We start from the raw sequence: 25994 nt of genomic DNA, 5'->3' as shown, positions 1-25994 counted from the left end.
ATCAAGTTTTATGAAAATCTACTAAAAATCTTATTTTAAATAAAACTAAACTAGGGCTTTATATCAAGAGTTATGCTGTTTGGACGAGGTTTGAAGACACGATTAGTGACAGCTGCTGCGTTGGCAACGCCTGTGTGGTATCTTCTTCTATTTTTTTTAAATAGTCCAATAAAATGTTGACACGTGTACACCTATTTTTAAATCCTGTCACCAATCCTGTTTGTGTAACATAACTCTTATGTCTATCTTGGATTATTATTTCAAAATATTAAATCCACATTTTGTAGAATTTTTTTTATGAATAGATTTTGAGAAATATAAATTTTTTATTGAATATGTGATTTTAAAAAATAAAAATTTTTACACGTGCAAAAATGTGATTTAAAATGATTTTGGAGAAATAAAAGCCGAATAAGTACCTAATGTCATCTCTACATGACATCCACAATTCTCGGAAAGCGATAACATTCTAACGTGCGGTTTGGGTGTACATGTAGATCTTACAATCAATCCTATCTGATGCATGGATCAAATACATAAACAACATCCGTAACATATTTCTTGCCAAGAATAAGAATTGCTGATATAACTGGATCATTACCCCAGCCAAAAGCATACACAGAAACTCAATCATTCGATTCAAAGTTCAAGTTGAAATAATTTTATTTTTCTTTATACGTTAGTATGCTTATAGAGGTATTGCAAGTTACGAGAGCAAACGTGGAATACCTTATGAATTGTTCTAGCATTAAACAACTGACGCCAGATTATGTTGGCATGTTCGGTATGCAAAACTTCATAATACAAAGAAAAAGAAATAAAAATAACGTCTATTTTTCTATAGAGTACAAACTAATACTTGGTACCAAACATACTCAGTGTAATAGCCGGTGTAGTCTTGTACACCATCCCGCCTAGTGAATGCACTCTTTTAAGGATCCTCCACTTGCAACCTTCGTTCTTGATCAACCTTCAGAATTCTTTCAAAGCCCAAACATGTGCAACTTAACGTATACAAAGATCGTAGAATTGAGGGTGAAATGATTCTTTCAAGCATGTCTTCTGGTCAAATATACCAGCTACCCTTGTACAAATTATGTATCAGCAACTCCGGTAATTTGCATAAATGCAAGCAGTGTTAACAGTTCTATAGGCACAAATTCAAACTATATATCAGCAGCTCTGGTAATTTGCATCAATGCAAGCAGTGTTAACAGTTATGTAGGCACAAGTTCAGCCTGGCTCCTGGATCTATTTTGGCAACTGGTTTCACTTGTGCATCTGATTTTGGCTCCAAATCTAGCTGCACAAAAAAAAAAAAAAAAAAAAAAAAAACCCACTGGGAGTTGTTTAAGGAGGTACCATCTTTCGCTTTCAACTGTGTTCCCAGAAAAATTAGAATGAATATGAATGAGGTAAGCATGTTTGGCTAAGCTTAAAAGTATACTTATAAATTTGTTTAAAATATATTATTACAGGGAAATTCTACTTCTTTTGCAGTCAACAAAACAGATTTGCCATTAAAGATTTTCCGTATTTCCAGAGGAACGGCAATCGTCAAAAAATGGGTTTTGCCATAAATGAGCTTTGTGACTTAAAAGTTTTAATCGAACTAATCTCATTTTACAATTTTCCAAATGGACACAAATAACCATCATATTGTAGAATAGCAACACAAGGCCAGAAAACTCAAAATAATATGATTCTTTAGGAAAACTTATCAGAAACCACCAAGATTATACTTAGAGCATGTTTGGGAAGTTTAAAGGGTTTTAATTATAAACAAAAATAGAAATGAGTAGTGGATAAGTGGGTAATACTTGTGGATCTATTGAAATGTGTGGATAAAAAATGACTGAGTATTTACAAATAAGTGCCAAAAATAGGCTTAGACAACTGGACTACATTTAACTATGAAAATATTCTCTTCCTGCTTTCATGAAAGAGAACAACGAGAATTATACCATGCACATGATTTCAATAAATCATCATCATCATCCCGAAATTCAAAAAACAACTTGATGGACGTGGAAACTTACCAAGAGCAAATGTCGAAGTGTGTAATATATATTTCAGACTTCTCAAAAAAAGTGCTTCATCTGGCAGGGATCACTTATCTATCCCTAAGGAAATATCTTAAATCTTGAAAGTGAAGGGCTTCATTGCCCCAAGAAGTCCAGCCTGCTATCATCTCTCGAGAGAATAGTTCAATGCAGCGAGCAGGCCTAAACCCTGGTACATATTCCAACAGCAACTCTACATGCCAAGGAATTGAAATGGAAGAATCAGTCTCCCATTACAAACTACTAAAAGGAAATCAACACAGCTAATGCTTAAGATTGACAATGATTTGTTGAATATGGAATAACAACCGGCAAGAACTCGCAGCTTGAAGTGAAAATACAACTGGGAAGAACAATCAGGCTAAAAGAAACTAAAGGCAGTGCAAAGACTACCTCCAATGGGGGGCTTCCTCGAATAATCTCCAGGAACACTGATGAAGACTTGATCATCTGGTACATGGTTCAATATCGGCGGATGTTGGGAATTCATATCCTGCACAGTGAACAGAAAGAGATAAAAGGGCATCTAACAACATAAGAACGGTTTCGGTGGTTAGATAGACTCACCTCCCGATGACAATAACCAAGGATAACACATTCATATGGCCTGTGATGAAAGAGATCCAGTTCACTAATCAAAAAGCCATCCGCTTTCACCTGTAACATCGATAATTGGATTTGTAGACTCGATAGCAGAAAGCCGTGAATCTAGCCAACGTCCATAGTTAGATGGGAATACCTTCAGCCAGTAAAATGTAGCAGCATATTTGACACCCCATTTTGGGAATAATTCATTCTCCACAAAGCTCCGCAATTTCTCCCTATTAGTTACCCATAAGGCTACCAGAGATCCAGCTGTATGGGTTAATTGCTTAATGGGAAGAGATAAGAAGTATCTATTAGGCAACGTCCGATACCTATAATGGTTTTGAAAATTCAAAACCAACAGAAGTCAGGCTAAGTAACAGTGTAATATCAGTGTCAGAAGAATAAAACCAGTTAAAATAATTCAAGCAACCTAACTTATGAAGTTCAATAGCTTCTACTTGTAAAACTAAGAGATGCAATGGTGAATATTTTTTGGGTTCTGAATATTGGCACTCAGAGTATCTGAAGAATGCATAGTGAATTGTATAAGAATCTACTCACATCCATTCAATTGTCTGCATAAGCGTACTCAGTTTTACCAGCAAAATAGTCTATCTGCATAAGCAGAAGAGCATTCTATGAAAAAGACCACAGTTCTGCTTTTAAAATCCCCCCCATGGTTATACAATCAGCACTCAAGTGGGAAAGACACTTGCAAGTTAGTGGAAGTGGTTTTTAGTTATGATAACTGGATATATCAATGAACAACTGAATTATGAATAACAATTCATGTAGCCAACCCCAGATTTATTGGCAATACTTAATTTATTTTATATAACTACGATCTTCTTTATGGTTTCACCAAAATGATAGTCTAGAAGTTTAACTATAAGAAGCTTCTCATAAATAAAATCTCTGTTTAAAAGGGTATTTTGAAACTATTACAATTGGCTTCAATGTCAAGTTGGCCACAAGAATCTAAAAAATGGGTAACTTGGTCCTTCAATGTTTATTCTATGAAGTTCGAAAAATAAAATAAAAATGGGGCAATTCTAAATTTTTTACACAAACATTTAGCCAATTATTCAGTTGACTGGTTGATTTAAATATCATTTTGTGAATATGTCATAAAATGAGGCAATTGTAAGTATAATTTTGATCCCTCATATTTGGCTTAAATGTCAATTTAGTCATGAAGTTGCAAGCATAAACAAATTCTTTCATCACATACAGTTGACTCCTTAATCTAATATATTTATATAACTCTATTTAAATTGTATTTTTGGATATAAAAATGCTTAGATTTAAAATAGTTAAAATATATAAGCACCAATGCTTAATTTATGGCAAGCACCCATTACATGACACACCAATCCATTTGTGGATAAGTTTATGGTTGGGTCTCTATATTTGAATTAAATTGTTATATTTACAAATGGATTGATATGTCATGTCATAAGTGCTTAGTCGGTGCTCAATAGATCATCTACATATAAAAATGGTGGATAGATTGATATGTCATGTCATCAGTGCTTAGTTGGTACTTGATAGATTGCTTCAAGAAAATATTAAATATACTATGACTTGTGAATATAGATGTTTTAATTTTTAAGTGAAATGTGTTACACAATAACCGGGGTTATATTAAAGTAAAACTCCAAATATACGACAAAATATGTTCCCATCCAAAAAAAAGTATAAAGAATTTTATTGCCAAATGATTCAACTAATTGAACTTTCCCTAAATTTTTTAAAAGAATTGGCAGTCAATACAAAAGTGCATGAAAACTCCTGATTGTTTGTTACTTATCAAGTTTCTGAAAGAAGTTGATCTCTTTTTTCAAGAAGATTCATCAGGGTCTCTGTCAGTTAGATTCTATTCAGCAAATTATTGATAAACTTAGATTATATATGTTTTATAGTGTTAAGAATTCAATTCGGAAAAACCTCCAGCTGCACACTATTTTATTTATAGGATTTCTGTACAAGTAGTTAAACAGAAACGTTCTCATGCTTCAAATGCTAGACTAGTAAATTAGATCAATAATGTGAACATACTTCAGTTTCTGATGTGCACTGCTATTCTCCCAAGGTGGATCGATCAATATGAGATTGAAGCCACAATCAGATTCAGCTGACATAAAACAGTGGGAAACTCATATCCATTTTGGCAAAAAGGTAATAAAAATAGATTCACAAAAGCATTAAAGTTAAGAAGGCCTTAATAACTCGTTACAGCTAAAGAGAAAAATATAAAAGAGCAGCCTAAAAGCACACATTTGCTAGGGTTGGTTATTTAATATCATAGCAACCAATGTTTTTAACAGGTAACTATTATCTCCATATCTGCAAAACAACTATGCAATTTCAGTTTCCATGAAAAGGTAAAACTAAGTTATGAAAAAAGTTCACTAAGTCACTAAGTTATGAAAAAAGTTCACTAAGTCAATTTCTCAAATGAAAATCAATCACACATAATGCCTCTAATTTTGGTGAACAAAAAACTAATAATTCCCTATATACAATAAATATTTTCTTATTCCTAGCCTATCACACCTTAGACATATAGAGTTCACATCTTTCTATACAAGATTCAAATGAAAATTTGAGTAAGCTCAAAGAATACCAGGAATCAAGTTGTGAATCTTCCCAAGATCAGACTTCCACATAATAAGAAAAACAAATCATAGAGAACGTTAGATGCAAAAAACAATAAAACCATGCAATTACAGAAGAAAGTTAAGTTCTCATTTACTGTAATCGAAAATGGATTCACTGCATGTTTAAATGATAGAAAAAAAACCTAATACTCTGATATAACTCTGGTATAATAGAGAGAGAGAGAGAGAATCTACCAGAACTATAGAATAGTAACTTATTAATTAAGAACAGATTACAAGAAATCAAGCCATTTTATCTATTCTTCAACACCATTTGATCAGACCATCACCAAAAGGAGTTTTCATCTCATACCATGTAGAAACAACTTTTCTTTGGTACAATATATCTGCAGTTCAAAAATTCAGCCACCATGTCACTGCTCTCCTCATTGGCAACGAGGTTGTTAAATACTGGAACAATTCTTTGGTTACAGAACTGAGAAGGTGGGAAACCTGGAAAATCATAGGGAAACTTATGGTCCTTGTGGTCTATGAAGCTGAAGGATGAATACTTCATTATGCGATATTGCAACAATTTGACTTTTATTGACACAGGCAAACATAAAGCATCCCATAAAGGCATCTTACACCACATATTTTCAAAATCGTGAAACTGCTATCAATCAGTCCATGTTTCAAGCATTTTGAAAAACATTTAACAAACGTATGTATAAGTATAATTCTCGATATTATCAGGGATGGAACTTGAGACGCAAACATGGCATATTGCTTTTAAATCACAATTCATTTAGCTAGTATCAGTGTCTAGAACATGGGTGAGATATCACATTGCATTGGCTAGCAGTGATGGGGCACCAATAACACTATCATGTGTGGTCAGTCTTGTAGAGTATATCCAATGTTGCAAGGTTAAGCGTTATTTGTCATTGTAATTGGAACAAGCATCTAAGTAAAAGAAAATAAATGCAATCCAGATACACCATCAGCCAGAAGATTGAAAACACGTTACATTTTCATGCTTACAATGTTTAACAAATTCAAACATGCAGTACAACCAACATTTTAGGCAATACACCTATCATGTCAACCAAGAGCTACATCACTTCAAAACTGTAATTACACCATAGCTGCATCCGACATGCCATGACACTTGATATCATTTCATCTGCATCATACTTTGGTAGTGGACACGACTCTTTGACATATAACTAAGTCACGACAATTAAGCACAACCAAAATTTATTGACAAAGAAACAAATGTTCTCCCTCTAATATCATTTTCCTATCACGATACTGCTCAAATATTTTTGTGAATGACCGTCCATCATCAAGCATTAAATTTTTGTGGACTATGTCTGTGAATGCTAGTATCTTTAGAGCAACCGGATACTAGCATGCTGGATCTTCTTATATATAGATGTGGTGGTTCAAACGTAGGACCAATGCAAAGTTGTGCCAAGTAGATATTCTTAGTCATGGTGGATGATTGGATAAAGGTCTACAATATGCGTCAATGATACAATTTTTTGTGGACTGTCTGTGAATCCTAATATCTTTAGAGCACCCTGATACAGGCATACTATTTTTTCTAGTTTATAGTTGTTTTGGTGGCTCAAAGGTAGGACCTAGTGTAAAAGTTGTGGCATGCAGATCTCCTTGATTATGGTGGATGGTTGGATTGAGGTCTACAATATGCACCAACCAGCCATTGTCAAATAATATAAAAATCTCCATCTATAGGGAGTAGAAGAGACCCACATTTGTTCTTTCTTCTTAATTCACAAACTTCATACCTTAAACATAAAATATGGTCACATTCATGTTGTATTTATACTGTTCAAGTTAGATGATTGCATTAGATTTTAGATATCATACAATATGATGTATTAGAGTGTTGTACAAATGGAAAAAAGAATTACAAAACAATTTGGCTATGCTTCTGAGAAACTAGAACAGTAAGTACGGTTTCAGAAGGTATAAAGGACTTTAAGTCATTCCTACTTGATACTTCTACATATAAAATAAATATAAACAAGATATAAATTCTTATATACCTTCATGCTAAGTACACAAGAATATCATAAGATTGAATGGATGTAAATAATGAATAAAAAATTCTTTTCATTGGAAACACTCTCACACTTCTTGGAGAAAAATTAAATTAAAATAAAAAAGGAGATATAAACGAAGTAAAAATGTTATCTTGATTTATTATCAATGAAGTAAAAAAAGCATAGATCTAGAACGCACCTGCACTTTTTACAATCATTTCATCCTTAGGAAAATTAAGAGTGATCTCATAGAGTGGCGCTTGCCAAACACTCCCCACCTCCACAAAATCAAGCTCACTATCTTGTGAAATCACATCGGTCTCATGTCTCTCTTCATCACACCCCACATTCCTCAAATTCTTCACAATTTCCAAAAGCTCACTTGACTTTAGCAACGCCTCATGCGCCTTCAATAACATAGACCTCACCTCCTTCAACCAAATAAGAAAAAACATTTTTGTGTAATGATAAGAGCAACATATATACACACTGAAAAATAGAATGCGTTTTTGAACTCCTCCCATGGAAAATGTTTAATCCGTCAGTATGTCATTGTTTCAGCATGTTATCACCAGACATTACCTACTAATTCATGGTCAGTATTTTATTACCTGTAGCACCATATACTTAATGTATAACAATTAGCTATCCGTTTTCCCAATAATTGAGCCGAAATTTTTCTTTTCCTACTCATAAAAGTTAATATCGAATTACTAGTATTCTACAGAAGTAGTGGTAAAATAACTAAGTTTTGTTATGCCGCACAAGCTGTCGACCCTTTTACACCGGCACTAGAAAGAACATCGATTCATACATAAAATGTACGCTTTTGTGTGTATATGTGTGTATGTAGCTATACCTGATGTCGTTGATCAGCGATTTGTTCACGCGAGTTGAGATTGTGCGATTTCTCTTTCTTCTTATTGCGTTTTCGTTTCTTCAAATTTCTTGAACAGTTATTGTGAGTTTCAGTTGAGTGGTCGGCAATGGAGTTGAAGAATCGGGAGTAATAAGCCGACGGTGAAACCCTAAACCGGGTGTACGACCGAGTCAAGATTCGAACCGGGTCGATGAACACCGCTTTCGAGCCTTCGAACTGGTAAATGCCGGTTTTGAGAAAAACCGATAGCCGGTCGTTTGGTTCAGGGACTGTCATTTTCCGGAGGCAACAATGGTGTGCTTTGCAGGCGTAAAATTTAAATGGGTCTATTGGTTGGAGATGGAACCCATTGAGCGGATGCAGAATAACAGCTTGATTGAAGCGAAGTTAATAATAATAATAATAATTGAAAGAAATTTTGTAATAATGATTTTTTCAAGAAAAAGTAAGGAAAATTGAATTTTCTTGTGATTGAAAATAAGTTTAAAAAATGAATAAGATAAAAATACTACTATCTAACACCTTCAGAAGTGAAATCATGTGTCACTTAGTGCCACCCAAACTACTGTTATAATACTATTACTCTTCATGTGATGGGGGCTAAGCTCCCAGTTTAGATTAAAATTAGATTAAAAAAAAAATTTCTTTTAATCTATACTAATCAGGGGCTAAATTTTCTAAGGACTAATCTCTTATTGGCTCAGCTCGACTTGTTTCAAAGGAGAGTTATAGGGCAAGTTGTGCTGGCATTTTTCATACGAAATCAACTATCCACTCCTATTGGCTAATTCAAGTTTCACTAGCGAGTGAAATAATTTAAATTTTCGAGGAAATTTTATAAAATAATAAAAATAATGTGATGGATGAGCCAAGAAACAAAGTTTTGAACAAGCTGACATGTGCTCGTCTTGCTCCGAAACTAACACGAGCCAGCTCAAGGAGTAGGTCAAGCGAAGCTGGGACAGATCAGCCCATTAAGACACCTATTAGGACCCTAGTACAAATAAAATTCAAATGATGATTGAAGAACAATGTTGAAAGTATATTGTCAATGAGATTTATAACCCGCAATTTTGCATATGATAAGTTAATAACTAGATTGGAAAAAATTCAATGTGAGTACAAATTTTGAAGTTTTATGTTAGAAGGCAAATTTATTTTATTATAAAATGATCCATGCATTTTGTTTTTTCCCTTTAGATTTATCATTATGTTAAATTCTGTAAATTTTTCTGATGGAATGTCTAAAGTGGAGACCTCTACATCGACGCCACATTAGATTGTCATCTACCACCTCAAACGTAGTGTCAAAAAAAAACATGCAAATTTTAATCGAGTGACCATATTGAAAATTTTATAACAAAGTAGCCAACGTGAAACTTCATTATAAGTTGAGCGATTAAGAGTCTTTTTAATCCTAACTAGAATTACTCGATCACTGAAATTGTTTTCTTGAAATTTATTTTGTTCATTATAATGAATCATTTGCCTCGAATGATCTCGACTAGTAGAAAGATAATAGTTGGGCTATAACTTTAAGCATTTCCCTCCTATTAGAAAGAAGGTCCAAATTCACTTAAAGAAAACTTCGATATATTTGATCTCAAACATTCATAAAGTTTAACCTCCAGACAAGTTATTATTTTGGGAAAAAAAAAAAGAAAAAAAAAAGTCATGTTTTAAAGTTTAAACTGTGTCAAGTGTTGGAATAATCTTCCCTCCTGAATTTTCTTATTTGATATAATACAGTTTTTCCTTAGCAAACTCGGCTTATTTACTTATATACAAGTTACTAATCCCTTAGGCAAATATTCTTGATTTTGTCATTGTTATGTTATACTATGATAATTACTTGAGGTATGCGAACATGGTAATATTATTGTAATTCGTGTTTCACAATTTGATTAGTACTTTTATGGAATCAAATCAAAAGTTTGTATTATATATTTTATTTCTTGCGGGTGAAGAAGAATCTTCATTTTAGCATTTTAAATTAATGACTTTTTATTTAAAAATTTAAAACTGTCATAAAGTTAATATTATTTATTTAGATTTTTTTCTTGAACAAGTTTCTTTATGTATTATTCGAATTATTTATTAAAAACCAATAGACATGCTCAATTTTTATAAATGAATGAGGACCAACTTAAACTTAGTATATTGACTAAATGCTTAAAATTATTATAAATAAAACAAGTTTATATCCTTTGTATCATTTTCTTTTTAGTTGTTAAAATTATAAGTTCGTAGAAATGAATGATGAATAAGTAATATAATAATGGATCCTACAAAATGTGAATTAATTTTTTTATTTTAAAAAGTAATTTTTGCTATGAAAAGAGATAAAGAGAAAAGAAGGAATAAAAGACAATAGACTTATGTGTATTATAATGAGAATCAAAACCTTATATTTATAAGGAAAGAATTAGGGATGCGATGATAAAAATTTCAAGAGTTATAGGCGTACAATTATCATTAATTAATAAATTTACCATTTATAGCACTCCAATTTAAATGACACATTACAAAAATCTACTTTGTTAAAACTTTATTTGATAAAAAGCCAATAGGAAAAAAATGAAACAAAGGATAAGGATTACAATTATTTTTGACTATTAAAAATAAATGTTGCCTCATTAAAATCTTCTTAGAAAAATTCAGTGAGATAAAACCTAAACGAAGAAAAAGAGTACAACTCCTCCTCTTTAATGTTGATCACTAAAAATCTTTATGCGACGCATTCCAATTTTGTTAAACAATTTCTTGAATGTAAATGTCAGTAGTGTTTCATTGAATAAATTAGCCACATTATCACTTGAAGCTCATGTATATGAAAGAATTTTGGAGACATATGCTTTGTTCTGTTACCTTTGATATATCTTCCTTTAAATTATGCAATACAAGTTGCATTGTCTTCATTCAAAATTGTTGGACTAGCTTTTGTTAAAGTTTGATCCACATGCTTTTTGGGTATGATGAGTCATGTTTCTCAACCATCACATTCTCTGTCTACTTCATGAATTGCAATAATTTTAAAATAATTTGAAGATGTTGTTGTCAAAGATTGGTTCACAGATCTTCATGATTTAACTATCCCTTCGTGTGTAAACATATATCCTGTTTGTAATTTAACTTTATGTGGGTCAGAGAAATAATCTGCATCTACATATCTCAGTAGAGCAAATCATGTCTGTAAACATATATCCTGTTTGTAATTTAACTTTATGTGGGTTAGAAAAATAATCTGCATCTACATATCTCACTAGAGCAAATCATGTCTTTTGAGAATAAAATAATTACAAATCAACAGGTGTGTCTTTTGAGATTAAAATAATCACACACACGCACATATATATACATATGTGTGTGTCATTATCAAATGAACCATATAAATATACAGTTACTAAATCCATAAAGCTCATATCGGACCTTTGTGACGTAGTCAAATTAATTAAAAATCTAAAAGTGGCGATGTCTATTACGGGAGAATATCTTTGCTTATAATCAATTACAGGTCTTTGTAAGAAACCTTGAGCTATGAGTTAGGCTTGTATATTGTAATTTCATTATTTTTATTTATCTTTCGTACAAAAATTCATTTGTATCCAACAATGATTACCTCTTTAGGTGTACGAACTATAGATCCAAACATTTTTCATTTCTTTAAGAAATTCAATTCCGCACGTATGGCTTCTTTCCATTTTTGCCAATCATTTCTATGTTGACAATATTTAACAGACTGTAGTTCAGAATCCTTATTTTGTATAATATCAAGTGCCACGTTAAAGGCAAAAATATTGTCTATAACAATATTATTTCGTTCCCATAATCCATGAGATAATATATAATTTATTGAAATCTCATTATTTTTTGACACTCGTGGATCTTCAAGAACCATATTTTCAATTTTGATTGATCAATCTTCTTTAATATTACTTTTTCTAAAGTTTTTCGTTGGTTTTCTTAGGTACCTTTTTTTCGAGGTTCAAAGTTTTTGAATCAACTAGTATGCCACACTTTTAACGTATTTGAGATTCATTTGCTACAGAAGATTGTCCTTTAAGGATATCAATTTTTGCTGAAATATATTTTGCCGATATATATGAGTTCGTCATTTTTTCTTGTTTAAACAAATACAACATATAATTGATTTACAACCTTCTGTAAATGAATGATTTTTTCAACTTCTGACTCATATTAATTGTTGCGGAGATCAAAGTGAGATAGAGTAATTTCATTCCAATAAATTTTAACTTATTTTTTAGGATGTAGTTTTTTTCCATTCCAAAGTTAGATAAGTCATTTTATCAAAATGACAATATGTAAAACGTGTAGTAAATAAACCACCCTAAGTGTTCAAGAAATCTAATAATGGATGATGAATCTATATCCATGTAAATTCCAAATTTTCGTTTGAGACTCATTTTATGATGTTGTAGGGGTGAAATAGAGACTTGCACAACAAAACCATAAATTCGTACGCGAGAAATATTAGGTTCATGACAAAATGTCAGTTGCAAAGGTAAATATTGATAACAGACAATTGGTCAGATACGAACCAATGACGCGGCATGTAATATTACATGGTCCTAAGTAGAAGTTGGAAGTTCTATTTTCATAAGTAATGTCTAGAAATAACTTGTAGACGTTTAATAAATGACTCTGTTAAACTATTTTGTTTATGAGCAATTGAATGTTCAATAACAATCACAATTGACATACAATAATCACTGAATGCTTGTGATCTAAATTCGACATCATTATCAAGACGAATTGTCTTGATTGAGTAATAAAAAAATTGAGCTCTTAATGTTATGATTTGAGCAAGTAGTCTAGCAAAAACTACATTCCTTGTGAAAAGTAGGCAAACATGTGCCCATCTACTAGAAGAATTGATTAATACCATAAAATAACAAATGGTCCACATGGTGGGTATATTGATCCACACATATTTCTATGAATTCTTTCTAAGAAAGTTGAAGATTCAAAATTGACCTTTGTAGCCGAAAGTCTAATGACTAACTTGCATTAAAAACAAACTATATATAAATAATCATTAGGTAAAAAAATCTTTCGGTTCTTTAAAGGATGTCAATGTGAGTTGTCCTAGATGTCTAAAGTATAAAATTTCTTAAGTCAACGAACTTCTGATTCATGAAAATATTTGATTAAACCATTTTTCTAAATGTATAATATTACATGTCAGATGGAAGTGCATAAAGTTTTTCTTTTATTTACTTCTAGACAAATACAAAAGTAGTTATGTAAAGATATTTAACATTATTTTCTTGTATCATCTCAATGTAATATCCAATGCGACGGATATTTTTAAAACTAAACAAATTTCTTCTGAATGTAATAGAATAAAGTGCATTTTCAATATATAATTTTATATTATTTAATAAAATAATACAAGCTCTTTCAGAGTCTTCAACAACATTCAATGCATCTAATATCATATTAACATTATTTTCTATTAATGTTAAGTCTAAAAAATAATTTTGTTTTGAAAAATAGTATGTGTAGTTGAACTATCAATCAAGTATATATCTTAGCAATCCATCTTTAATCTATAACAAAATAGATACATTTAAAAACTTGAATTTAAATTCAAAAAGTAAACATAATTCAATACTATAAAATTAATGATGTACAATAAAGTTTCAAAATTTTTGCGAAAAGTGAAATCATATTTCATTTTGAATTTTTAAAACAAAGGGAAGTACTAAAAAGTAAACGAATATATCTCTTCCATTACACCACTCCAGTCAAATGATCAATATTCTCATTTGAATCAGCAATGACATTAAAGACGTTCAAATGAGTCATATCATTGAACCATCATAATCAACAAAATTTGTCTCCAATTTCTCATTTCCTTGATTGATTTTTGATAGAACTCCACAATATATTTTGCTGTACGATAGGTACTTGCCTAATGCTCGTTTATTTCACATTTAAAGCAATTTTTCGCGTGCTCATTTCTGGATGTGCTATTTTCATTTGTTTTGTAACTTTTGAAATTATTGTCTTGTTGCTGATAGCTTTATTGATTATTTAGTTTACGGTTTATTTCATGATATGTCCTTGTCCATGTCTACGTCCATGTCGTGATATTGTATTTGCTTCAGGCAATGCAGTACCATTTGTTTTAGGCAATGGTACGAAAACAATTTGATGTAATCTATGATTTTTCATCGACAATTCATTATTTTGTTCAGCCACAAGTAGACAAAATATAAGTTTTGAGTATTTTTTGAAAACACCTCACGGTATTGCTATTGCAAGAGCACATTTCGAGGCGTGAAAGATGGAAAAAGAATTCTCCAACATATTTTAATTAGTAATTTTTTCTCTGTACAAAGTTAATTTTGAACATATTCTGAACAGTTCAAAATTATACTCACTAATAGTTTTGAAGTCTTGCAAATGAATATGCATCCACTCTAGCGGGTTTTAGGAGGATTATAGCCTTTTGATGATCAATCTTTCAGCTAACTTTTTTTCAAAGATCATGTGGATCTTTCTCAGTGAGATATTAAATTTTCAATCTTCGTTAAGATGATGACGAAGAAAGATGAGTTCTTTTGCACGATCATGCAAGAATTTTTTGTTTCCTTCTTTCTTTGTCTCTCCAAAACCTTTTTAGACACGATGTATATCACATCGAGTATAATGACAAATAGATAGATATGTCAAGTGAAGCAAATTCAAATTTTTGTGATATTTGTCAGTTGATTAACTATATAATAAAGCAAATACAATTAGTTTTTAAGAATATAAACATCACATAATAATTATCAAATAGTCAATATTAACAGGACATAAGTTACGTACTTTCCTTCAAGAATAAATACTAATTTAAAATAATATGTTGTTCAAAACATATGCTAAATTAGGAGCACGTTATATTTTACTATTGTTTCTTTAACAACAATAAATCAATATTCATCTGGAATATCAATTATAATGTTGTGCTATTTCAAGAGCAACAACGAATTATTATTTACAAATACCAACTCTTCAGTAGTCATGTATTATTTATAGAGTCATGCTTCTTCTAGAGCAACAACAATTAAGAGCGAGTTCAATAATTGGTATTTTATTGCTAAAAAAAAAAAAAAACCGATGGTGAAAAACATTAAATTGTTGTGATAATATTAATTAATTTATAAGTATAAATGAAATATTGGTTTGAATTCAATAATTATGGTCCCATGCAGGAAAATTGATGGTGTGTATTAAAGCACGAATTACGACATACATAATTATTAATGTAAGAGAATTGAGGTAGGCAGAAAAGGCAAAAGAATTCATATGGTAAAAAAAAATTGAATTTACACTTTAGAGATTTAGAATTTACAGTTAAAATGTTTAAAGGTAATGATGATATGCTTATATAAATGTAATAAAAGAGTTACTACATTTATTAGATTTTGAAAAATTGAGCCCTTGTTTGTGACTCGTTATTTGGGAAATTAAAGAGGTTTGAATAATATTTTTTTAGAGAAAGTGTGGTTAAAAAATAAATTTTTTTTATTGGTTTGTATGTAGAATATTTTATTGTGTGAATGTGTGATAGAAAATGATAATGTAGCAAACAATTTAAAAATTTTAAGGGAGCTAAATAAATACAAAGCTTTTGTACTGATAATTTGTTATGAAAAGAGGAAAAAAAAAAGAGAAGAGAGAATAAAAGTCAATAGATTTGTGTGGATTATAATGAGAACCAATGCCTTATATTTATAGGGAAAATTTATAATGATAATAATTTTTAGGGTTGCAGGGTATAATTATTATTTACTAATAAATTTACAATTTACAATAATTTTTTAATAACTAAAAAGGGAACTAGGCAGAGACTTTTCAAAATTATACCTTTCAATTGATTTTGACCTAACTCGAAATATTTTACTACGATTATTGCATTTAAGGACATTTTGTCTTCTGCCATAAGCCACAAAGCTAGATGACAACGCTAACCGTACACAATTGACAATCCTAAGCAAATTAAGAACCTAGATTTTACTATGAAAAGATGTCAACAATAAACAAATGAGTAAATTGACATGATGTTTGATTTTGATTATATATATATATATATAATTTTGAGAAAAATTGATGAAATATTAAATTAAAAAATTGATAAAATTATGAATATCATGAGATGTGATGTTGAAAATAAATTTTTAAAAATGTGGCTAAAATGCTACATATACTTTCATTGAGGTTTATGAAAATTACAATGTTTTTTTTCCCCCAAAATTAAAAAAATCTCCTTTCTTTAACAAAATTTTTTCACTTTGCCCTTTGCGATATAAAAAAAATTATACATATTTTCTTATTTGTCTTTTTCTTCATTTTAATTAAGCAAAAATAAAGCCTTCGTTTGACCCACATTTTTTAAAAATTTATTATTTTTTTTTAATAGCACATTTCATGAAATTCACAATTTTTATTAACATTTATCAAAATCTACTCAAAAAATCTAGGACAACTTTCACTTGCAATAATTATAAAGTCTCGTAATTTTGAAATTATTATATTTGCTCCAAATTTGTTTGGTATTGACATTACACCACTTAGGAAAAAAATTTCAATTCTAATCTCTATTTTCATACCATCTTGTGCATATATCCATTTTACCTAATGACTGGATCATCATCATCTTCATTCAACGAAAATATGCACAGTTCATTTTATTTTTAAAGATAAGACAGAATAGAGAATTACGTCATTGCGTACGGTGGAATGAAAGAACAATTATAATATTACATTGACCTTTGATCCTACTTTTTCTCGTGGTCTTAATCACTATGTACTATAACATTTTTTTTTTTTTTACAAGGTGTCCGGGTTTGCGTCCGACTAGATCCTTGTCCCTGAACCTTCGGCCCCTCAGCTGCTCAGGGAGGTAAATAGCAGGATGTGCCCTTGTTGGCTCCCAGGTTCCCACAACTATGTACTATAACATTTTATCCTGATGGAGATGTTGTGACTCTTATAAAGAAATTAATTTCTGTTAAACAGATTGCATCAAATGGTTTAATTGTTAAGTTGTACAAACTTTTGCACATACGCATGGTCGGCCTTCAGATTTTGGGAGCTTTAGACCAATTTCAAATATGAAATCTTAAATATATATAAAAATACATGTAAAATTAAAAATAATAATTTTTTTGGAACCCTCATTGAAATGGAACTTTAGGCGATCGTCTACCCCGTCTATAGTCAAGACTGGCACTGCACATACGTTTCAAGAGTATAATTTAATAAATAAAATTTTTAGCTTCTCTCTTTTTATTGTTGTGGGGAAAACAAAATATTTTTATGACTTCGTCAATGGTTAATTTTGTCTTTCATTTGGGTTGCGTTTTTAAATACAATTGCTATGTTCAATTTTTACAGTCAATTATATAATTGGTGCTAAAATATATTGGTTGATCAATGGGGTAAAATTAAAAATACGGAAATATAAATGTTGTTTCCGCCAGAATTTTCCTCATGTTCCATAAAACATTCTGGATAATTTTTAAAGTTCAATGACAACTAGAAAATAACATTGAAAGTGAAGTGACAATTGACCATTGAGATTATTACCCTTCGATTGATCAAGAAAATAGAAAATAGTCAAATCCATTTAAATAGAAAATGAAATATTTTTATTTAATTTCTACCATATGATCTAAGACTTTCAACCATTTATCTTTTTCGTATCAGTGCTCGATCAAGATTTTAAAATAAAAATACATAAAAAGAGAAATAATTAATAATCTAACAAACATGGGTGCAAAGGTAATGTAGAGAGATAAAGTAGACATTACAAATGAAGAAGAGCTAGAAGACAAGCAATGGAAGTAACGTCTAGTAAAAAATAACCTTTGCATTTTTAATAAAAATGAATTCTCTCTCTCTCTCTCTCACGCACAACACATGTTCATTTTCCTTCCGATGAATGTGCTTGTCCAGTTGTCCCATTTATTATCTCCCTTTCTCTATATATATACATGTATGTATATTTATATGTGTGACTTTCTCATTCTAGTATATAGAATATAGAGGTTTCATTAATGAATATTGTTGTATCTATCTATTAAGCCACCAGACATCTCAAAATCCATTCAAATCTCATCTTAACCAATAAGTGTTTGTACATTTCGAGTTTGACAGTTTGGATGACAGCCCGTCACAAGAGGGGGCGCTGGCGATTTTTTGATTTGATGCGGACCCCTCTCTTGTGAGGGGGCTGTACGTCGAATTTGGTGTACATATAGCAAATCTCACCCAAGAAACTACCCTACTCGAGGTTACTCCATATAGGGAAAGGTGAAAAAAGTAATAGACAAAAAAATTAAAATTAAAAAATTTGTGTGGGGTCGGCTAACTCCACATGACCACACTTAGATTCGCCTATGTCCTAACTTAATTTTTGCTTTGCGTTACCCCTATTTGTTAAATATTTCTTTACCCTTTGTATAATGCATGAATGATTCTCCTTTATTCCAAGTACGTGTTGAGATGGAAACCATTTTGAATATATCTTCCATCATTTACCATTGATTTTTAATATAGCTACAGTATCCAATCCCCGCCCGAAGTTACACGAAGCTGGACATTGCTTCATGTTACTTCAAAATAAAACATTGCTTTTAAAACAAGTATGCCGTCGATCTGTATAAGACAAAATTATAGGATTGTGTAGTTAATACTTAAGTTTCGACTATTTAGATTTAACTCTTTTCGAGTTTCAAATGTATGATAATTATAATAATTACATAATACTTGAGGTGAATTGGCAAATGAAGTTAAAGCATTTAAGACATCTCATTGTGCCATTTGTTTGGAGTTTTGAAATTTATATAACAAAAGCAGATTATTGGAGAAACATTTATTGAAATATACTGCTAGACTAAAATAAATTCTTCAATCACTTCGTTTTTTGTCATTACATTTGTTCATTTAGAAAATCTAACAAATTATTTTACTCTTTATTTTTATTATTATTTTGTGAAAATGAAAGTAACATTTATTGAAATATAGCTCCCGTTTGCCCCCCCCATTAAAACTCTTCATTTTAATTTAATTTTTTTCTCTTTTCTACTTTCAACTACACAATTTTCAATAAAATATTATTACACTCAAATCGAAAACTTTTCAACCATACAATCTTTAAAAAAATACTATTTCCCTATTATAAATTCAAATAATGGGGGCCAAACGGGGGCATACTGTTGGCATTTTTGTAGTTGCCAATATTAGTATTCCTTGAACATTTTTGCAAGCTGATTAATTAGCAGAGGATGGAATTAGTTTCTTTCTCGAGCCTCAGTTAAGCACTATTTATTTCAAGAATCAAACAAGATATACCAACATTGAAACTGCAACAATATTCCTTAATGACATTGGCTAAACTTGAACTCTTATGAGGTTATCATTCGAATAAAAAAGGCCATACTCCGGTCTCTTGTTTTGACGAGTAACTACTTGCCCAATTTGACACATGCTGCTTAATCTAGGCTCTTGATTAATGATACATCAGATCTTTCCTTCTGCATACTAATTTAGAGACTTTGCAGTGGAGACTTATCTTTACTAATATGAAGTGTTTATATCTCAATTTGAGCGTAAGAAGACAGATTTAGGGTTTTTTTTGCATAAATGAATGAGAGAAGACAATAATTCATAGGCTAAATAGCCTAAATTTGTGGCCGAGAAAAGAAAACGCTACACATGTAAGCAGTAAGTTAGCACGCACTCATATGAACAGTACCGAAACCAAGTCACTCTTTCAGGGGAGCATATTTAATTGAAACTTTTCAATATTTCTATAGGTTTTTTTAAGCGGGCGACTTTTGTGAAATTTATGAACTTTTTAAGTGACTTGTGTTAATTTGTTAAGAATTAATAAAAGTCTCCCATGGACTTCTTTAGACTTTGATTAAAGATTTTTAACGACTTTTAAAGACTTTTTCATCTTGCAAATTCGTTATATACCTAAAAATTTACAATATTTCATACTACCTAATTAACATTTTCGAGAACCATTATACCCACAAAATTTTCTTGGATAAAGTCACGATCACGGTCTAGTCATTCAATTATGGCTCAAATAAAATCATAAAAAACTTTTATAGAAATTTCTAAGTACATAACAATTTAATTTTTTTTCAAGAAACTAACATAAATTCTAAAAATACAAATTGTTCTTAGGCCAAAAAAAAAAAAAAAAAGAATAGATCAATTACATTGAATTTTACGTTTTGAATCAATTGCATATAATTTTAATTCAAAAGTAATTATATATGTACATATATAATAATCATAAATTGATTACAGCAAATGAATTAAAGAGATATATATGAGAAAATCCTAAAATTTTAAAAAAAAAAGACGTTCTTTTTTATTTGAGCTTTGAAATTCTTACAAATCTCATAATACATGAGAAATTTTCTTTGAGATTTGCTATTTATATTTTTCACTAAAAAGTTTTCAAAATCAGAATTATTCAAAAGTTATTATCTATTTGAATACCTCATGACTTATAGAGACTTTTAAAAAATTTCAATTAAATATGCAGTAACTTTTAAAGATTTTTTTAAAAGTTCATAGAAGTCCCAATTGAATATATCTAAACTTTTAAAGAGTATTTAAAAATCTCAATTGAATACGTGTAAACCTTTTAAATCTTCAAAAGTTTTTAAAAATCTCAAATAAATACACACCCTTAATGAATAGGGATATGTATGTGTTTTTTACTTGCACATACATAGATTTTATTAAAAATATAAGATAAACAAAGAAATATAGTGGATACTCTTGTCAAAAGAAAATGATATCCTTTAAACTGCCTAAAAGATTTTGTAGAAATAATGGTGTATAGTTTTGACTAATGTATTTTCCTTTATCTTAAGTTAAATCATAAGTTTTAATTATGAGTTAAAATAATTAAATTTGACCAAACGAACGCTTTCTATTATCCGTCTATAAACGGAGAAAAGAAAGAATATAATGAAAAAATAAGAAGTGCTCACACACTATGCTTCTCATCATCAACTCTCCCTTGTTTATATTCGAAAATGTTTAGCTAGACATTCAAAAGTAAAAAAGTGCTTTAAGAACCTGTTTGGTTTGGATTAAAATATAATTTTAATTTAAATCAAGGTTAAATAATTAATATTATTTACATCTTTCATGGATTACACAAATTTTCAATCACATATTTCAAAAAATTCTATCACAATATACTAAAAAAAAAAAAAAAAAAACAAATTCTAATTTTAGTCCACCAAACACCCTCAAAATTTAAAGGAAACTTAGACTACTTTTCGGTAAATTTATAAATTACTTGTAGATGATTAAGGGCTTGTTTGAGCCATATTATTTTCAAAAAAATAGATTCTTCAACAATAATTTGATATTATTTTAATTACACATTCTTCAATAAAATAATATTACACGTAAATTTAAAACTTTTTTTTATTTTTTAACTACACATTTTTCATTAATTTGACATGAATAATACATTTTTTCCTAAAATGTGGATCAAACATGAGCTAAATTTCATTTTTAATCACATATATCATTGAATTCATGGATATTATTAAGCTCTTGTTTGAGCCTTATTCTTCTCAAAAATTATTTTTTCCAAAACTCATTTTCAATTACATATTTTATAATAAAATAATATTATATGCAAATTCAAATTTTTCTTTAATTTTTAATCACGCATTCTCCATCAATCACTATTTAAAAATATATTTTTTCTTTTAAAATGTGGTTTAAACAAGGGCGAAGTTATCTAACACTTATTTCTATTTATTTAAAATTTAATCTTTTATAATTCTTCCCAAATAAAGACTTATTTAGCTTGGACCTTGATAAAAAATTATTTATTAAAAAACTTAAATGACTGCTTTTCGTCATCTTGCCACCAGAACATTCACGATGTTAAGTTAAATTTAATGGAATCTTCCACGAAGGAGAACGCGTTATTTCTGACGCAGAAATCCGTCACCTTGTGTGATGGGCTCCGCCTTCCCTCCGTTTGCATCAGCAGACCAATTCTATATCACCACGTATGACGCCCACTTGTTACTGTTTCAATCTTAACTGTGTGTTCGGCAAATAGTTAACCATGGTTTGATTAACATAGCCCACCCTGTTTAGCAGCCTCTCTCTATAAAAAGCCACTCATAATTGGGTTTGGCTTAGCTTAGTGAAGTAGAGAGAGTAGCACCTAATTGAGGTTTGTATTAGATTTCCCCCCCTTTCTTTGTGTCACTGTATAGCCATTCATTTATATTAATTCTTTTCAATTACATGTTCTTTTATATACTGATTGGATGCTATATTGGATCAGTTGAGGAAATGATTTGAAGAAGAGGGTGGCATAGATACCACTCCTTGAGGTTTGATTCTAATTTGTTTCCCCTATTTCTTTGTATCATTATATTATTCCCATGCTTTTCGTTTCTCTTAATTCTTTTGTATATTTTAGTTCTTTTTCATTTATGGGTTTTTTTGTTACGTTTATTGATTCTAGTTGCATCATATTTTCCATTTTCTTACGTTTGGCACTTTCTTTGTGGTGTTGTCATTTGCGAGCTGTTTATTTGCATCATAATCCAGAATTCTTTCGGTTGAGTTTTTTTTGTTTATGGGATTTCAGCAAATATGGAGACTATACTGATTTTGGCATCATATTATCTATTCTATCAGCAAATTGTGATGCAATTTTTTGTTAGGGAGCCCAAGGATTATTATGTAGAATAGGAATTTATTACTTGTGGAAATTTTTTTGTGCTGGGCGACCCAATTCTTGACAAGTCTTCAAGTCAATGTGAATCAATGGTTGTGTGATAACAAGAGTATTAACCATTTGGAATGATAAAATGTTTGCTCTAGAAATTAATACACTCTCTTCAGTTGTTTATGTATTTATTTATTTTTGGTATCGCTTTGTCCAATTTCATTCTTACTTACATTTATATACAATAGTGTCAATCGCGCCTTCCAATTTAATTCATTCATTCACACATGCCTTTATTCATACATAGTCACATACTCGTGTGCATACCTGCTGGCTTAAAATACATATATGTTTCTCTGTGTAAAAGTGTAAGTTTCCATGTGTATAGAATATCAACTTATTATGTGTTTCTGGATCTTCTATATTCATCCTATGAGATACTGACCCTTTTGGCTCAAGGTATTTATTTGCTAAATTTTATTAGTTCAGGGCTACTGGCAATATGTGCAGCTCGCAGAAATTATGATGTTAAAATCCACAGTGAAAAATCAACTCTGCAGTCTAATTTGCAAGAATCTGATAGTATTGTTATTTGGTTTTATTAGCCTCATAATGATTATTTTTTATGCTAATGATGTCTGGTTTTTTTCTTCACTATATTATAAATGCTCAGCATGTTTTCTGAGACAACCTGAATTTAATGCAACAAATTTTCATCTAACTTAAATATTAAAGAGATATGAAAGACATCCTGAATATCCTCATTTATGCAATTTGTTTATCGATGTAAAAGTTAACTTCTGGAATTTTAAAGTTGTCTATCTTTGTTATACTTAGCTGCATTCTGATTTAGAAACTCATGTTTTGTATCTGTCCAGATAAGACGCTACAAATTTCTTGCTCTTCATTTTTGGTTCTCCATGTGTCCTCCAATGCCTTCCCCACTTTTTGAAATTGATTCTAGTGATGAACAAATCATTTTGTCACTCGATGAGTACATACGTGGATCCCCTCTTCCTAGTAACGTGAAAGCAGATATGAACCCATACCAGTACAATCCCTCAGATTTACCAGGTCAGTTTGAAGTTCTTGTATTTTGTGGTTATGTGACACCGCTTTAGTCTTTTTGGTTATCTCTTTGATTTAACTTTTGTCCTGTCCGAATAGGATAAATTTCAGTAGTCTGTCAATGATCGTCAGGTTGTGGGTGCATTTGTTTACGAGATTTGGGAAGTTATTCTAAATCACACATTTCAATAATAAAATATTTTGTACGTAAATCCAAAACTTTTCCCCTTTTTTTTTAACCACACATTCTTCTAAAAATCACTATTCAAAATAGTATTTGGCCAAATAATGGCCATCAAACAGGGGCTAAGTATTAGATTATTGCGAAGAGGAAAACAAGCACTCAGGGAGCTAGATGTCTATTCTAATTGCCAGATAATAAAATACAAACACAGGTTAGGAACTTCACAACCCTCTCACATTCCAAGAGGGCGAGAATCTAAATTTTGGACAAAATGATTTTATGATACCAATCAAAACTACTTCCTTCGGTTTTATTGAGAACTTCATTTTTATACCTTTTAGTCGAGTACTTCTCTAGAAGAAGTTGAAATGTGAAAATCAGCATATATTAAACTCAGCCGAATTGTAAATTTCATTGTTTTAATGAGGATAATTCTTGATTCACCTTGAAAATCATAGATCATTTTAATATTATCCTATCCGTTAGCTCAAAAATGGATTCCACGTACATAGTAAGGTAAAATTGTTACTTTTCTTCTGATGAATCAGATAACCTACATAGATTCTATTTTCACATGAACTTTCAGGCCACCTGGTTATGGACTTATTACTTATTCTAACATGGATCATTTAATGTGTGATCTTGCAATTAACCACAATAATCTTAGGTACTGCGTAATTACTTACTTGAAAAAAACTGGGTATATGCAGTTGAATTTTGGTATCTCATACATTCAAATGAGAAAAAAGAGTTTGCCTTTGGATTTTGGACAGCCAAAGGAGAAACTCATGAGATATATTTGAATTCCGAATTAAGTGGTCAGAAAACTACCCTGAAGTTTTTTGAAGGTCAAGCCCCCAATGAACGAAGAACTGGTTGGCTTTCACAAGAGTACAGGATTACACAAAGGGGATTATGTCACAAAACCGAGCAAAAGGTATTAGCTGCAACTATCTGGTATTAGTCTATCCCTTCGTGTTTTCTATTTACGCATAGCCAACCTTACCAGTCAGAAGCCGGTTTGGTTGGATAATGTGCAGGACTTTAAATCACTTTGCAGAATCTTCCTTTCCAGTGCGCATAGCCCCAAAAATGATATTCAGCCCAAAGACAGAGAGATTGATGATAGTGAAAAATGCATTGATTCACTGGCATCGGTTAACCCTAACACTAACAATTCCTCAGCACAAGATTCTTCAAGCAAATCCGAGGTTGGTTTGCTATGCAACCTTGTTTTGCATTATATTTTTCCATGTTTTTATCTGTGGCTTATTCTTTCCATTTTTATTATATAATCCCTCTCTGGCTGATTTCTTCTTCCCATTGCTGCTTGGATTTGATTTTATATGCAGTGCTATGTTCTTGATTTAGAGTATTTTATTCTGTTATCTCATATTCGTCTTGTTTTGACTGTATATTTAGTTAACTGCTCGAGTGGCTTTGTGCGCATCTTTTTTCTCAATTGAACGTCGTAAAGTTTACTAGATAAAGCCTTTGTCTATCTTAATATTGAAAATAGAGTGCTCTTTAGCTTTAGTGACTTGCATTCCAAGATTTTCTCACGTGCTGCCAGCAGTCACATCTGCGGGATGATAAACCTGATTCTTCATGGATCGCAGGAAAGAAACTGCAGTTGACTTATAAACAATTTATTTTATAAATATCTTGGATATTGTGGGAGGATTATAGCATCGATTCTGTTTTTGAGTCGGCCTTTAATGCTTTGGTAAATTACAGAACCGTAAGTTATCCACTGTGAACCCCCCCCCCCCCCCCCCCCCCCCCCCCCT

General features: G+C 30.9%; 2 protein-coding genes across 7 annotated transcripts in view; one reads left to right on the top strand and one right to left on the bottom strand.

Moving 5' to 3' along the window:
• Nucleotides 1–711: 711 nt before the first annotated feature.
• LOC111401338 (methyltransferase-like protein 2) lies at nt 712–8574 on the bottom strand. Of its 2 annotated transcripts, none has more exons than XM_023029033.1 (10): nt 8183–8574; nt 7523–7754; nt 5625–5764; nt 5278–5311; nt 4710–4785; nt 2803–2980; nt 2631–2720; nt 2457–2556; nt 2040–2256; nt 712–1303 (listed from the first exon to the last, which is right to left on the bottom strand). In XM_023029033.1, the coding sequence occupies exons 1-9, from the start codon at nt 8477–8479 to the stop codon at nt 2114–2116; spliced, it is 1290 nt and encodes a 429-aa protein (XP_022884801.1). In that variant the 5' UTR covers nt 8480–8574; the 3' UTR covers nt 712–1303; nt 2040–2113. The 2 variants fall into 2 exon arrangements, with proteins under 2 accessions (XP_022884801.1, XP_022884802.1); XM_023029034.1 differs by having other exon boundaries at nt 712–1299.
• A 13711-nt stretch (nt 8575–22285) lies between these two features.
• The window catches only part of LOC111401336 (NAC domain-containing protein 83-like), a 5698-nt gene continuing 1989 nt past the window's right edge, over nt 22286–25994 (top strand). For 2 of the 5 annotated variants that reach the window (XR_002703985.1, XR_002703984.1), the window contains exons 1-5: nt 22286–22448; nt 22563–22611; nt 23831–24026; nt 24915–25141; nt 25245–25415. Coding sequence is in view for 3 of the 5 variants with exons in the window: in XM_023029030.1 (XP_022884798.1) it covers nt 23873–24026; nt 24915–25141; nt 25245–25415 (552 nt within the window). In the remaining 2 variants the exon portion in view is untranslated. Of the gene's footprint in view, nt 22449–22562; nt 22612–23830; nt 24027–24914; nt 25162–25244; nt 25416–25994 lie in introns of all 5 variants that reach the window. The other 3 variants (XM_023029032.1, XM_023029030.1, XM_023029031.1) reach the window with 3 other exon arrangements.

This window comes from Olea europaea, chromosome 10 (genome assembly GCF_002742605.1).
Source record: "Olea europaea var. sylvestris chromosome 10, O_europaea_v1, whole genome shotgun sequence".
NCBI lineage: Eukaryota > Viridiplantae > Streptophyta > Magnoliopsida > Lamiales > Oleaceae > Olea > Olea europaea.
This window is presented reverse-complemented; position numbering and strand designations above follow the sequence as displayed.

What these genes read in the sequence shown, in the direction of transcription:
- LOC111401338 (XM_023029033.1), bottom strand. Translation starts at nt 8,479, where the DNA reads ATGACAGTCCCTGAACCAAACGACCGGCTATCGGTTTTTCTCAAAACC. An exon ending in TCGCTGATCAACGACATCAG is followed by an intron (nt 7,755 to 8,182) that starts GTATAGCTACAT and finishes ATTTGGTTGAAG; the next exon opens with GAGGTGAGGTCTATGTTATT. An exon ending in CTACATTTTACTGGCTGAAG is followed by an intron (nt 2,721 to 2,802) that starts GTATTCCCATCT and finishes TCGATGTTACAG; the next exon opens with GTGAAAGCGGATGGCTTTTT.